Genomic DNA, 16,096 nt, shown 5'->3' with positions numbered 1-16,096 from the left:
AGGGCGTCACTGCAAGGCGAGCAGCTCAGGATCCTGGGTCAACAGTTCCAGCGCGCATCCTGCCAACTTCGTGGGAGGGACTGGCCACCCGTTCCTGAGTGGACACGCGACAAGTGACGGAGAGAAAGAGCAACGGCCGTGCAGAAAGAAGGTACCTCGAGGAACAAGGTAAGCTCCACAGGGATAGGTGGGAGCAAAAAGAGAGTCTGATCAACTCCGCCAGCAGGGTAGAAGAAGTGCCACTGGTTTTGGTATTGCCCAGAAAAGCAGCAAAAAGGGTGCTGCAGGGCGCCGGTCGAAGTCTAAGCGCTGCCGGTTATGGTTGGTTTTGTGCCCAGAAGAAGCAGTAGAGTGCTCTTGGGCCCCGGTCGAAGTCTAAGCGCTGCCGGTTATGGTTCTTTTTGTGTCCAAAAGAAGCAGTAGAGTGCTCTTGGGCCCCGGTTGAAGTCTAAGCGCTGCCGGTTATGGTTGGTTTTGTGCCCAGAAGAAGCAGTAGAGTGCTCTTGGGCCCCGGTCGAAGTCTAAGCGCTGCCGGTTATGGTTCTTTTTGTGTCCAAAAGAAGCAGTAGAGTGCTCTTGGGCCCCGGTTGAAGTCTAAGCGCTGCCGGTTATGGTTCTTTTTGTGTCCAAAAGAAGCAGTAGAGTGCTCTTGGGCCCCGGTCGAAGTCTAAGCGCTGCCGGTTATGGTTCTTTTTGTGTCCAAAAGAAGCAGTAGAGTGCTCTTGGGCCCCGGTCGAAGTCTAAGCGCTGCCGGTTGTGGTTATTTTTGTGTCCAAAAGAAGCAGTAGAGTGCTCTTGGGCCCCGGTCGAAGTCTAAGCGCTGCCGGTTATGGTTCTTTTTGTGTCCAAAAGAAGCAGTAGAGTGCTCTTGGGCCCCGGTCGAAGTCTAAACGCTGCCGGTTGTGGTTATTTTTTGGGGGGGGAAAGGGGATTGGGGGAGGTGCATGGGTTTTGTTTTGTTTTTCTGAATGTGCGTGTGGGGACACTCCAGTGAATGTTTTGAGTGTGAGACGTTGAAAGCAACGTCCGGCCTGTGACTGAGTGAGAGAAAATAACGTTAGGAGGGCTGAGTGTCCCAGTGTCCCAGTGTCCCCAGGATCCCAGAGTCATGGGAAATAAAAAGCAGTAAAACAATTCTTGAGACACCACTACAGAGCTTTCTGGAAAACTGGAAAAGTGCCATGAAAGCAGAAGAGTGGGGATGTAAACTCAAAAGAAGCAGACTCCAACATTTATGTGAAGTTGACTGGCCTTCGTATTTACCAGAATGGCCTCCTGGAGGATCCTTTGATCCAAACTTGGTCAGCATTTTATGGAGTAACATTTTCAAGGCCCACACAGATCAGATTCCCTATATTTCTATCTGGAAAGCCAATGTGGATCAAAATCCCTCATGGCTTCGGAAAAATAGAATTGTGACTGCCCAAGTCAAACTGTGTTCAATACAATTACAAGTTTGAAAAAACAGCAGTCTGGCCAGTCCCAGAAGAACAGTCCCAGAAGAAGAGGAGGGAGGAATAATTAGCCCCCCACCACCATATGCAGCAACTGCACCAGGGCTAAATGAGGTTCCCCCTACCCAACCCCCTTTTGATGCAAGCAAGGAAGGTGAAGAGGAAGGTGATGATGGTGATGATGGTGATGATGATGACTTCAGAAGAACTCTAGATAAAGAGATAAGATGGACTAGTAAGCAGTCTGACAGAGTGTTCCAGTATGTAGAACCGTTTAAAAGAGTGAGCTGGATGTGGCTTCTTGGTTCTAGAAGCAGCACAATGCAAGGATGTGAATTGGCAGACAGAAAGAAACAGAGCAGAAGGCTTTGAGAGTCGCATGGGACAGAACTGTTAAAAAATAGACAATTAAACCCAAGGGTTTGAAAAAGCCCCAGGATTACAATACTGACCATTGAGGAAATCCGCAAGATACATGCCCTCAGGGCAGCGGACAATACTGATGTTGCAATTGAGGCAGCTAAAACTCCACTTTGATGGCCCACCCACTGACTGTACGACCCCCTGGAGTCATCCAATGTACAGGACCACAGACCTCCAAGCACCCTAAATCAGAATCCTTCTTTCGAAGAGGATCCGGCCAAAATAATTAGGGGTTTGTCTTCAGGCAGCCGGCAGCCAAAAATGCAATCCCGGAGGGTGTCCACGGGAGGGGCAGAAGACGCCTAGGGAAGAAGCCAGTGCGCTATCTGCAAGCAAGAGGGTCATTGGGAAATGGAATGCCCATAGGCCCCACGCCCGACACACCCCACCCCCACAGACTGGGAACAATAAGATTTCTCAAAAATGATTTCTTCTCATCTCTGTTCTTGCTAAAGGACTGTTGCAGCTAGAAGCGAGTGAACTAACTGTTTCTAACATTCATTCATGCAAGTAACAGGACATCAGCTTTTTTTTCCTTGTGCCAGGCGCTTGGAGGTAGCTTCAGAGCGTTATCTCTTGGCTGCTATCCCAAGAGGAAAATGCTGCATTCTCACCAACCAGCTACCCTGAACCCCACACTGTCTGGATTTACGGTTCAGCCACAAAAAACCCAGAAGGCCAAGGGTTACCCACCCCCCTTGCCCCAAGCACTAACCTGAGGAAAGTGACTTTCTTAAAAGCAAGTGAATGCTTTCTGTGAACTTTGTCAAGTTTTTATTTTTAAGGTGCAATTTTATTCTGAAAAACAAGCTGCAGCATAACATAGGAATTTTGAAACTTTGATACTTTGCCAGAAGCAAGGGAACACATTGGACACTAGCAAACTTGGCAGATGAAAACTGAAATTTGCAACATGGCTTACAGGCCACGAGAGCTCTGAAATTTAGAGCACATGAATGAGACTTTTTAAAAAAAAATCTCAGCTGGCAAAACTAAACCCAAGGAACAGAACTGTTAACCCCTTGCGAAGTTTCCTGCCAAGCATACCCTTTTGAATTAATGTTTGCTAGGCCTATACCTTAGGTGCAAATGCTATCTGTCAATGTACAGTCGTTCTGCCGTGTGTTTCTTTTTCTCTTCTCTTGACAGGTAAACCGGCCAGAGGCTGTCCTGTTTCTCTACAGCTGTTAAAGTCACCAGCATCTGTGACACCTGATCTGCACTGGCCCCTTCGACTCACCCCAGACGCCCAGACATCGCTCCAGCCTTGTTGGAAGAGACCCAAGACGTCCAACGCCCACCAGACGACTGGATGCCCACCAGACTACAGCCCTGCTCACGTCACTCCGGAAGCTGACGTTTTGCACAAGAATCCAGCATGGATTGAAAGAGGACATTTTCACATTTTCTTTTCTTTCCTTTTGCATAACTGAACTTTATTGAAGGTACCTGCGCCTGGTTTGCTTTACGCCACCCCTGCAGAGGAGGGTGTCTAGTGGGTCTCTTCTTTCAGCATAATTACACCCCAGCCCACTCTCTAGCACTTACCTAAGCCCCTCCACTTGCATACAATGGCTCAAATACGACTGTGGGTCCCCGTGCTGGTATTTCTGCTGCCTTTGACCTTTGAAATGCCAATACCACTCACAGTGACCAGACAACTGCTGCAATCGTGGGGGGCCCACCACACATATAATAAGTGGATTCAGGTTGCTGAGATGGTTGCGTTCTCTGCAAATCGGACCAATTGTGCCATTTGCACTCTGGCCCCTGTAGATGCTCTGGGAGGAATGCCACTCCTCCCTGTGCCTTGGAATGAATCCTTGGTTACAACTCCACTTGTTGCCTTCCAGCCTCTGGGCAACCATTCTTCTTTATGGAATCATTCCGTCCCTTTCCAGGTTCACAGGATCACTGGCTGCCTTTGTGTCAACAAATCAAATGACGCCAGTGACGCTCAGACCTATGTGGGCACTTCCCACTGTGATCGTACCTTCCCAGCCCCAACTGACATGCCTGAATCCAAGACAGGAACTTTTTCTGGTTCCAAATTGACTGCATGCCTGGCCCGCTTGCTGACAGGCACCATATCTGCCCATGGTCAGGACGTTTACTGGGTGTGTGGCAGACAGGCCTATCATGCCCTCCCAAGAGGATGGTATGGGGTCTGTTTTTCAGCCTACTTAATACCCCCCATGTGGATTCCTGACCAGATGTCCTCTGCACCCCCTAGAAGGAGGCGTTCGGCTGACCTGGCAACACTTGCAGGTGGCAGCTCCCAGGATTGGGGCCAAAATCAGTGGCCTCCGGAAAGGATACTGGCCCATTATGCGCCAGCCTCCTGGAATCGGGGAGAGAAAATCTCTCAATCTATAACTTGAACCGCATAATCAGACTCCAGGCAGTGGTAGAGATTGTTGCTAACACAACAGCCACGGCCCTTAGGCTAATTGCCACGCAATTGGATGAGACACGCAATGCGTTTCTCTCAGTCCGATTAGCGTTGGACTTTCTCCTGGCGCAACATGGCGGCTTTTGTGCAGCGTTAAATCTCACAGGTGGGGCCTGTTGCTTTAACATCTCTGATCATGGTGAGGCCATTCGCAATTTGGCAGCAGGACTTGAAACAGTGGCCCATATTCCTACCCAAACTTGGGAGGGATGGGACATGTCATGGCTTGACTGGTTGCCAAAACTAGGATGGGTAAAAGGCCTGTTTTTGCTGCTGCTTGGCCCACTTTTCATTTTGCTAATTTTTTGCTTTTCTGTACCTTGCTTGCTGCAATGCTTGCATACAATGACACGCAATATGATTTCTCGCATGCTTCGCCCCCAGATTATAGCTCTGACCCGAGAATATCAGCCTGTGCCTTCCTGGGACGAGCCTTTTTGAGAAAAAGGCTGTCCAAAATTGAGAGGTATGGAATGAAGGGGTACAGTTAGGGTTACCCCAGAAAGCCCTAAAAACTGTTTGTTAATTCCCCCCCCCCCAGCCAGGCCTCGGCGTACGCATTTTAAAAACTGCAATTTCCTCTAAGACAAAAAGCACAAGCTAAGCAGTCCTCTTTGTAACAAAAACGCTGTAACAAACCTAGAGCTGAGAACAGAAAACCTTTCGGTTCCCAGATCTAAGCAACCTTGTCCTGGTACATTGATTTGCAACATACTTCCGGGAACAGAACCAGGGAACGAAAAAAGCAACATTCTATGTAAGAATGTGTGAAGGGGGAGAGGGGAAAAGGGGTTTGGAAAAAGGATAAAACCTGCTTGTAAAATGTTTTCGGTGCGGCCTGTCTTTTGTGAACTGAATCACACAGGTGCCTCTGCCCTTCCGGATGGCAGAATAAAACGCTCTTTCTCTGGATTAACCCCTTGGTGTCATTTGGCTCCTTTTGTCTCTGCTCGGGTGCAACAATTATTCCTACCCATGGATTAAAAAGGCTACATATTTCTACAAAACTTCCAGATTAGGAATTCTCTGCAAAAAGGTGCTTTTCCTTCGTATAACCACGGGGGCCTAGCAGGAGAGGGGTGGGTGGGAACCCAAACCAGCAATGCTGTTTAAAATCCCGCGTCCAAAAAAGGAATAGTGGAGAGTTGCTTGTTGTGGGGGGAGCAGGGATTATTTCCCTATGGGAGTCGAAAAGCTTGGAGTTAAATGGATTCTGGGGCAGGAGGCAAGAAAGATCTTGTCATGTCCCTCCAGAGCAGTCTGGGCTGGCCTGCTCAGCAATTTCCACCTGCTAAAGTGTATTAAAAGCGTCTAAAAATACCTCCCTCCTTTTCCCCAAAGTCAGTCTCCTGTTCTGACAGCTGTTCCCTACAGGGAAGGGGTGGGGGTGGGGGGGCTATTTAACAAGAATGTATTGCATGGAGGGGAGAGAAGAGGTCTTGAAAAGTAAATAATTTACTTCTCATCTCTTAACAGCAGACCAGGCCGGCTGCATTGCTAAATCCTGGAAGATTTTAATCATCGGGATTGCTGTGTTTAAGGGTTGGCAGATTGCCCTACTTGAAGAGATGTCCCATAAACTAAAACTACATAATGGACAGGGCTCGAACGACCATTTTTTATTTTCATATATGCCATGATTTTACTTCTTCTACAAAATATTGAGTTGCAGGCTTACTCAGTGCCACCAGTATATACAAACACCAGATTCTCAGCAATAAGAGAGATCACAAGTGGAGATTGATTTTATTCTTACCAATACCAAAGGGAATATTTGTAAGAGTCAATACTTTATTATCCCTTTGGAGCTGCATTGTAATTTTGTGTTTCCAGACTGTGAATCTTTATGGTTTAAAGTTTTAATTCTTTGTTTGATTTCTTTTTATTACATTTAAGAAAAGAAGGAAAATAGAGGTTTTTATATATGGGCACCTCATTTTTTTTGTTTAGGGGAGGTCTGGAGTACCTGTTCCTTTGACACCTGTGTGTGTCACCCTCCAAAAACCCACCAACTTTGTCCCAGAGCCCCATAGATTTGCATTTTTGTGTTGAAAGGGGACTTGTTATTTCCCCTTCCTCTCCTTGCTTTTGGTAATCAGACCTCGTTCAGAGTCCGGCATAATTTGGATTCTCCACATTCTCTTTCCAGCAAGAATAGCTCTGCCTGGAAGACGTTTTTAAAACTGCCCCCCCCCCCTTTCCTCCTTTCCAAACTAATAAGGGGAGATGTTCTTCTCTTGTCTATTCTGGGCTGGCTCCAGCTCAATCCACTTCAGAGTAGACCCACTGAGATAAATGAGTTTTATCTATTGTACGTTCTACTCAAGAGTACATTCTACTCCAAGGCTGTATATACACCATGCATCTAAAGCACATTCCCCTCCTCCAAAGAATCATGGGAACTGTAGTTTCCTAAGCATGCTGGGAATTCTTTGGGTTTTAAATCTACGGTGTTTATACAGCCTAAGTTAGTCAAAGCCATTAAATTTCAATGGGTCTGCTATATAGACCTGCATTGGGTACAACCCTGTGACTCAACTCCATTGATATATTTTATTTTATGTTATTCATTTATTATTATTATTATTATTAAAGATTTACTCCATTGATTTTGTTACGGAAAAATCTAGGTGCGAGGCTGCTCAGTCACCCAGCTCATCAGGCAGATCCCGCGGGTCCCTGCTGTTGTAAACAAAATCTGCCCTTTTTCCCTTATGGGGTATCCAAGAGCCCATACAGAGTCCTTACATAGGTTCCCTATTGGTAGGAGAAAATAACAGAGGCCAACCAGAGAATATTGGGAAGCAAAGCCGCTAGTAAGCCTGATCTTTATTGATCTGTTGCAACAGGGTCCTCACTCACCACACGCAGGAGGGAGGAGGAACCCAGAACAATGGTGCGCAAGGCCTTATATAGACTTTCGAAATTGCCACCCCCAAGACCACCCCAAGAAACATCATACATACATCACAGAAGGGCTGAAATCTGAGTGCTTTGTTTACCTCCTGCCTGCCAGGTTACCTGTTTAGTGGTCACTTGATTGGATTGCCTGGGGAGCCTGGCTAGTGTTTTGTAATGATAAATACTTAGTTCCTGGGCCAGGTCACAGGCTCACACCCCATTCATATCTTAAATGTGCCCTTAAGACAGGATTTGAGAAGGGAAAAGACAATGGGGAGGTTTCCCACTTTGACCTTGCAGAGAAATAATTGAGGTCAATTTGTTCAGGACTTTTTCTCTGTGGAGTTTTCAGACATGTAGTTAATATATTTATGTACATGTTTGCTTGGTACATTCATTAACATTTATTACATATCTAAGACCTTAAAATTCTTATTACACTGCGGAATAACGGAAGGAGTTCAGCCACCAACCGGAGCAAATAGCTGTAGACCAAAGCTTATTACGCAACAGGTTCAAAGAGGAATTTTGAACCCCCAGGATGGGGTGACAAGGACTTTTAAAACTTTCCCACCATATCCCAGAATACAGTTCGTACAGCATCATTGCTACATCACTGACATGTCACAAAAGGGGAGAGGTAGACAGGGGCTACACTAGTTTAACCTTGGCAAACATGTCCAGACAAGTCCTTGGTACAAGATTAGCATAAGCAGACTAGCATTAGCAATTAGAATTAGAGAGCCAGTGTGGTGTAGTGGTTAAGAGCAGTGGACTTGTAATCTGGTGAACCGGGTTCGCTTCCCCGCTCCTCCACATGCAGCTGCTGGGTGACCTTGGGCCAGTCACACTTCTCTGAAGTCTCTCAGCCCCACTCACCTCACAGAGTGTTTGTTGTGGGGGAGGAAGGGAAAGGAGATTGTTAGCCGCTTTGAGACTCCTGAAGGGGAGTGAAAGGCGGGATATCAAATCCAAACTCTTCTTCTTCTTCTTCTTCAGACATGTCAGGGCAAGACCCAGGTATAAGATGAGCGTAGGGAAACACCTCTGAAGTCCCACCACCCAAAGTACAATAGAACTTCCTTTTCATGTCTGGACCCCTTGGCAAGTCTGGTGATGGGATTAGGCTTTCCTTGGCCAACAATCGGCTCAGCAATTGTCACCTCTGGGCACTTCCTGGGGTAGGAGGTGTGTATAGACGTCCTCACGCTTGGGTGGGTGGCAGGGAAAAGAGTCGTTTTTTCCAAGGGCAAAATAGTGTTGAAATGGAGTGAAATAAATAAATTAAGGTATTACGTATATAATAAAGGTTCATAAATGTACCAAGCAAACACGTACATAGATATATAGACCACATGTCTCAAGCTGCACAGGAGAGCAGCTATGCATCCATTTTGACTCCCAGGCTGACCAGGTGAGGTCACATGGAGGAGCCTCCCCATTGCCTTTTCCTTCACAAATCCGCTCTTAAGGGTATATCTGTGTGTGAATAGGGTGAGCCTGTGATCTGGCTCAGGAATTAAGTACTTATCATTGCAAAATGACAGGTAACTTGCCAGACAGGAGATAAACAACGACAGGAGAAAAACAGCATTCAAATTTCTGTATTAGACCACCTTTTCTGTGATGTAGGTATGATGTATCTGAGGGGTGGTCTTAGGTTACACCCCTTCTGTGATGTACCCGTATTTTTCGCTCTATAAGACGCACCAGACCACAAGACGCACCTAATTTTTGGAGAAGGAAAACAAGGGGAGGGGGGGAATTCTGAATCTCAGAAGCCAGAGCAGCAAGAGGGATTGCTACGCAGTGAAAGCAGCAATCCCTCTTGCTGTTCTGGCTTCTGGGATAGCTGCGCAGCCTGCATTCGCTCCATAAGACGCACAAACATTTCCCCTTACTTTTTAGGAGGGAAAAAGTGAGTCTTACAGAGCAAAAAATACGGTATGTATGATGTTTCTGGGGGTGGTCTTGATCTACAGTATGGCAATTTCAAAAGTCTTTATAAGGCCTTGCGCACGATTGTTCTGGGTTCTTCCTCCTTTCCTCCATGTGAGGGGAGCACCCTGTTGCAACAGATCAATAAAGATCAGGCTTACTAGCTGCTTTGCTTCTCAATATTCTCTGGTTGGCCTCTGTTTTTTTTCCTCCGGCCGATGGAGAACCTACAAAGGACTCTATGAGGGCTCTTGTGTCCCCCATAAGGGAATAAGGACAGATTTTCATTTATTACAGGAGGAAACTGGCAAAGGAGTTGATTTTATAAGACTGTTAAAGCTAGGTAACTTCTCTGAGCTGTCAAGTCGAAAGGATATATTTATGCATGATATTTGTAGTATTTAACAAGATGTGTCCCCCCCCCCCCGTAATTTCCGTAACAGTTTCAATAAGCTTCCTCTGAGCAAGAGCGCGGGTGCACTGTCAGAAATTAAGAGGATGGTTTTAGCCCAACAAAAAGTGTTCGGGGCGTGGCTTCTGCAGCCAGGTATGGAGAAGGGCCTTAGCTCAGTTTGCCTGCAGAAGGTCCCGGGTTCAGTCCCTGCCATTTCCAGGTAGGGCTGGGAATCTGCCCTGCCTGGAACCCTGGAGAGCTGCTGCCAGTCCGTGTAGGCAACGCTAAGTTAAATGGACCCATCAGTCTGACTCTGTTCCTATGCTCCTATTTTAAACCAGCTGTTTGCTCCAAACCATGAGACCTGGGATCTTTATTCATGGGGTTAGAGACCATAGCTGCTGCTGCTGCCAGCCAGTGCAGACCGTGCTGGGGTAGGAAACAGAGAGGCCGGCTGGCCTGTTCCAGGTTTTTGCATCTCCACTCTCATCTGCAGCCTGTGCCCCAATTTCTCTGCCCAAATTAATTTGCCAGTCAAATTCCCCCGACGTGAAGCGGCTGGCCTCGCCTCCTTTGTACTCGAGGCTGATAAAGAACCTCCTGTCTCTCTCTCTCTTCAGACGTCTTCTGTTCCTTCCAGCCCCCTATCCGATTGGGGGTCTGCAACCCTAGGAGGCCCCGCTGACCGAACGCCCTGTGGCATGAGCCAGAATGACTGACAATTCAGACTCCCGGGAGTCGGACAACAACAGCTGGGTGATTGCTGGCTCTGAGGTGAGCAGGGGGCAAAAGCAAACTGGGGAGAGGGGCGAAGTCTCTGTGGGGCAGGGGCAAGGCATCAGGGGTGGGGAAGCATAATGAACTCCTCAAATGCCCTCTCCTCGTAGGCTTTTGGGCCTCCCAGGTCTGACCTCTTGTGAGAAGGACACCGGTTGGGGTCAGTGGTGGGCCCTAGAACCTGCTTATTTTCTCTGTAGGCTGGGAGGGGGGTGTAGGGAAACCTGCAGCCCTCCAGGTTTTTAGGGGCTGGAGTGGCTATCCTCCTGGACTGTTGTCCTTGTTGCCTGGGGCTGATGGGAGCTGGAGTCCATCAGCATTCCTTGGAAGATGCCCCATCCCTGAAGTTGGCAGTGAGGTTTGAAGGGGGTGGGCAACCTCAGGTTGGAGGGCGTCCTCAAACCACGCCCACTCTCCTCAGGCCATGCCCATCTTTCCAGGCCACACCCCTTTCCTGAGGCCACACCCCCTTTCCAGGAAACATCAGTCTACCTAGGCCACGCCCATCTTTCCAGGCCACACCCCTCCCCTCAGGCCACACCCTCTTTCCAGGAAACATCAGTCTACCTAGGCCACACCCATCTTTCCAGGCCACACCCCTCCCCTCAGGCCACACCCTCTTTCCAGGAAACATCAGTCTACCTAGGCCACGCCCATCTTTCCAGGCCACACCCCCTCACCAGCGTTGCTTCGTACCCTCTTGAGGGGATGGAACGCTCCTTTGGATGGATGATTGGGGGGGGATGTTTATTAACTGGCCTACTGTACACAGGTAGGGATGCGGGTGGCGCTGTGGGTTAAACCACAGAGCCTAGGACTTGCCGATCAGAAGGTCGGCAGTTCGAATCCCCGCGACGGGGTGAGCTCCCGTTGCTCGGTCCCTGCTCCTGCCAACCTAGCAGTTCGAAAGCCCGTCAAAGTGCAAGTAGATAAATAGGTACCACTCTGGCGGGAAGGTAAACGGCGTTTCCGTGCGCTGCTCTGGTTCGCCAGAAGTGGCTTAGTCATGCTGGCCACATGACCCGGAAGCTGTACGCCGGCTCCCTCGGAGATGAGCGCCGCAACCCCAGAGTCGGTCACGACTGGACCTAATGGTCAGGGGTTCCTTTACCTATACTGTACACAGGTAATATTTGCATCAGTTGTTCCGCCCACTTTTGCCTCTGGCCCCACCCACTTGTGACGTGCTGCCTCTCAGAAGGCAAGGAGATGCAGGCAACTGAAGCTGGAGCCTTCCGTAGGCAGAGTAGATACTGAGCTATGATCCCTTCCTTTCTTCACCAGGCTGCATCTCGCCCGCCATCACCCACCCTTTGGCCCACAGGACCGTTTCCCCCTAAACCACGCCCACTGGCTCCAGGCAAGGTGCCATATGTGGGGTAGGTGCCCAGGTGACCACGAAGAGACAGTCGGGAGCTCAAAGCAGGTCACCTTCTCCCGCTTACGCCAGGCAGCTGATGGGCAAGAGGGGGTCCCCTGTGCCTTTCTCCTGCAGCACCAAGTGGCCTCCGTTGGAAACCCCTTCAGAAATGGAGCTTGCCCCTTCTCATTTTAGCAGGGGGCTCCGTGCAAAGCGCTTGGTGCTAGGGAGGCAGAGAAGCCCGCTGCGCTGCAGTTCCCAAGCACCTGGCAACCAGCTGGCCATCAAACCCTTGCGGGAGCTCCTTGTGATGGACTTTGGTGGGTGGGCAGGGGCAGTCTACCTGTATTATTATTATTATTATTATTATTATTATTATTATTATTATTACACTCTCCACCCTAAGGTTACATGGTGGGTTGCAACATTAAAGCACAATACTGCAAACACTTGTAAACACCTTACAGTCAGGAAAATAAGGTGTGTATTAAAAATATGCACCTCAAATATAATGATCAACCAGGGGCAGTTGAATTTCTCCTGCACGCCTGGGTATTTTGCTTTTAAAAATAAACAAATCTTTATTTCTGATACTTTATCACAGCTGTTTTCTTTTTCTTTTTCTGTATCCAATAATAAATAAATTAAAAATATCGTTACAAGAAGCACACACAAACTTCATGATGTTGAGAGATTGACAAGTGGGTTGCCCCACTCACCTGCCATAGTTGGCCCACAGGGGCGGGGCCAGGTAAAGTCCCTCCCCCATCCCGCTCTATGAGAAAAACAGGAATTTTGTGACCTCTGTTTTCATTGCGTTTTGCCCCTCCAGGCTCTACCTGTAGAGGACCTTGGCTTGGAAACGCAGGCTGGGTCTGAGCAGGCCCAGCAAGAGACACAAGGTATGTAGCAATGGACAAGGCCCTTGCCCAACCCTTAGCTGCCTTCCATGCCCTTTCCTAACCCCACCCGGCATATCCTGGCCGCCCTGGTTGCTTTGCAATCCTCTGCATGATATTGCAAGCTGGACCTCAGTATATAATGGGGAAGCTGCTTTGCAGCTCACCCCACTGCTCTGAAGGAGGGAAGCATACCGTATTTCCCGCTCCATAAGACACACTTTTCCCCTCCTAAAAAGTAAGCGAAAATGTGTGTGCGACTTATAGAGTGAATGCAGGGGGGAGGCAAGCAAGAAAAGCCCCCAAGAGCCGCACACAAGCTTCGCGCGGCTCTTGCGGGCTTTTCCCCAGTAGAAAAAGCCCCCAAGAGCAGCGGACTCTTTGAAGGCTCCCCTTGCCCGGGAGAGGCTGCTCACAGCTAAAGAAGCCAGGACAGCAAGTGGGATGGATCCTGCTGGCTGTCTTGGCTTCTGCCATAGCCGTGCGCAGCCTCTCCCGGCCGGAGAGGTTGCGCACGGCTAAAGAGGAAGCCAGGACAGCGAGTGGAATCCCGCTGGCTTTGCTCTTTGGGGCTGGGGGGGAAACCCTGGCTTCCCCAAACAGCCCCGAGAAGCTCTGGGAGAAGCGGACAGGCACGCGCAGCCTGTCTGCTGCTCTTTGGGGCTGGGGGGGGGGGGATAATATTTCCCCCCCTTGATTTCCCCCTCTAAAAACTAGGTGCGCCTTAAGGTCAGGTGTGCCTTATGGAGCGAAAAATACGGTACTTTCAGTGATGGAGGATACCTGGTATTTTCATCAGACCCTGTTTGGTTACAGCGGTGTGTGTGTGTGTGTGTGTGTGTGTGTGTGTGTGTGTGTGTGAGAATCTCAGGCCTGAGGGCTGAATGCACCCCTTCTAGCCCTCTTACTCTCTGGCCCTTGGAACTTTCACCAGACCACACCCCTTTTCTCCAGGCCACGCCCCTTTTCTCCAGGCCACACCCTTCGCAGTCCTTCTTTGCACTTTCCTTGGGTGTTTTTGCCTGGCTGAAACGTGTCCTTGAACCCTGACACCCCTTGCTTTGTCCATGTTTGCTTCTGGCCCTGCCAACTCATGGCATGCCGCCCCCCCCCCGAAAGTTGCCCAGAAGGGAATGCGGGCCTCTGGCTTTGAAAATGGTTCCCCACCCGGGATCATAGCTGTCAACTTTCAGATTTGAAAATAAGGGATCGGCAGCCGCGAAAATAAGGGATCAGCAGCCTCACCTGTCCCGGGGACAGTCTACGGGATATCTAACAATCCGGGATAGCAGCGGGAAACGGCGCTGGAATAAGGGAATTTCCCACAAAAAAGGGAAGGTTGACAGCTATGCCCTGGATGCAGATGAACATAATAAATGCATTCGTTTACTAGTTTTAACACAGGCATTTTTTTGGACAGCCCCTCCCAACGAGAGCAAAACCCTCATCGACCGCCCTGATGCAGACGGCGCCAGTCAGAAGGTAGAGCATTCGCTTAATTCTCTGCATGTATATGAGAATTCTCCAACTTTGGGGCTTTGTTCCTCTTTGAACTCAGTTCCATTCGGCAATTAGCCAAGCGATCCACACAGGCCCTCTTCTGTTGGGAACCTGCCACAGCCACAGATGCACCCTGGAGGTAAGGCAGCGGGTGGCAGTAGGCTGAGCACCCACAGCGAAAATTTTGTGGGTGCCCAGGCACCCAGGGCCTCCTGGAGTCAGTGGCAGTGCTTTGGACTTGTAAATGGCGGTAATTGGCCAACAAAAGCCATTACTGTACAAAGAAACTGGTCTGACCAAATTTTGCACCATGGCTCCTCTTACCTGGATACAGTTGGGCACCATTTTGTTTTTTATTGGTTTTCACATATTACATTACAATACAGATGTACCAAAGCCAACACCATTTCTTCCCCATCCCCCTATACATTTACATTTATATTTCCTCAATCCATCATATTATTCTTTTCTCCTTCCTCCCACTTCCCTCCACCCCCACTCGATTTCCTCCACATTATACAATTTACGATAATCTTTGCATTCTACAATCTTCTCAAATCATCTATATATTCTTATTATCTTTCCTTACTCATTTTTCTTCCATCCAATACTTCACATTTTAATCTAGACATATTAGCGTATCTTTTTTTGAGCAATATTTTGGTTGGGCACCATTTTGAACCAAGATGGCAGACCGATTTTTTTTTATTTAAAGTTTTTTATTTATACAACAAGAAAGACAAACAAACAAAAAACACAAATACCAAATTATACACAAATTACAAAAATAACCATAGACACATAATATTCTTAACAAACAATAAAACATCTATTGGTCTTAACACTAAAGACCCAACCTCCCGTCTATTCCATACTTCAAATTCATATTACTTATTGCCAATACACATTTTTTTATAATTAAACTTATTCTCATTAAATCTAATTTCTTATATCTACCTTACAACTATTACTGAAGTTCCTCGAATGCTGCAACAGAATTTAAACTACTATATTTATTTTTCAGATATTCTTTGAAAACCTCCCATTTAGAAACAAATTCCTGTTTTGATTTATTCTTTATTTTTTCTGATAAACCATCTAATTCAGCATATTCTGTCAGCTTTTGGATCCAATCTTGAATAGAGGGGATTTCATTACTCTTCCATTTTGCTGCAACAGACCGAACCTTTTAAAGCTGCACCGATTTTTTTGTATCTTAGAACTCCCAAGCAACACTGGATATGAGGTTGCCAGGAAGTAGGCACACACACATTCACAATTCAAGAACAATGCCAATTTTACAAGCATCCTTATCTCTCTCTTGCGATCCAGGGTCCTGAGGTGGTGGTGGACCCCAGTTCTGAAGAAACCCCCACGCTAGTCAAGACCCCAGAGCCCGTCCTGTCACATGCAAAGGAGGCCAGCACCTGCGAGGCTGAGGAAGGATCTGTGCCTGTCCCACAGGGAACTGTCTTCATCCACAAAGCAGGTGACGGAATGCCATCAGCATAGGCAGTTCTTTGTGGAATAATGCGGAGGCCTTTGACAGATCTCCGCCCCAAGCAGCCTACACATCTACATAGAAGCAATAGAGGAAGTGCAGAGGGCAAGGAAATGGAACACAAATGCAAGCAATTGCATGAGTTTTAGGCTTCAAGTTAGTGTCTGGACAGGTGTGCTTAAGGACTGCCTCACCTGGTATGTCCCACAGAGCAACTTACGGTCTTCCAATAAAAACATCTTGAAGGTCCCAGGCCTCAGAGAGGTTAGGCTGGCCTCAACTAGAGCCAGGGCTTTTCCGGCTGCGGCTCCAACCTGGTGGAACGCTCTAGTCACAAGAGACAAGGGCCCTGCAGGACTTGACATCTTTCCGCAGGGCCTGCAAGACAGAGCTGTTGCACCAGGCCTTTGGTCAGGGCCCAGCCTGACTCCCTCCTTTGGCAATCTTTACAGAACTTTAGTTTATGGTTGCCATCAATTTGATTTTAATTAATTTTT

The 16,096-nt window shown here is 48.1% G+C and overlaps 1 protein-coding gene across 4 annotated transcripts in view; it reads left to right on the top strand.

The window, feature by feature from the left end:
• Positions 1-16,096, top strand: part of PBXIP1 (PBX homeobox interacting protein 1) — a 28,048-nt gene that overhangs the window by 4,116 nt on the left and 7,836 nt on the right. For all 4 annotated transcript variants that reach the window (XR_014505755.1, XM_083416561.1, XM_083416560.1 and 1 more), the window contains exons 2-5: positions 10,183-10,336; positions 12,532-12,601; positions 14,019-14,080; positions 15,431-15,587. Coding sequence is in view for 3 of the 4 variants with exons in the window: in XM_083416561.1 (XP_083272687.1) it covers positions 10,274-10,336; positions 12,532-12,601; positions 14,019-14,080; positions 15,431-15,587 (352 nt within the window). In the remaining variant the exon portion in view is untranslated. The remainder of the gene's footprint in view (positions 1-10,182; positions 10,337-12,531; positions 12,602-14,018; positions 14,081-15,430; positions 15,588-16,096) is intronic.

The sequence above is a fragment of the Podarcis tiliguerta genome (assembly GCF_965153285.1).
Source record: "Podarcis tiliguerta genome assembly, chromosome: 16".
NCBI classification, from domain to species: domain Eukaryota; kingdom Metazoa; phylum Chordata; class Lepidosauria; order Squamata; family Lacertidae; genus Podarcis; species Podarcis tiliguerta.
Note: the sequence above shows the minus strand (reverse complement) of the source record. Positions and strands in the feature narration are given on the sequence as shown.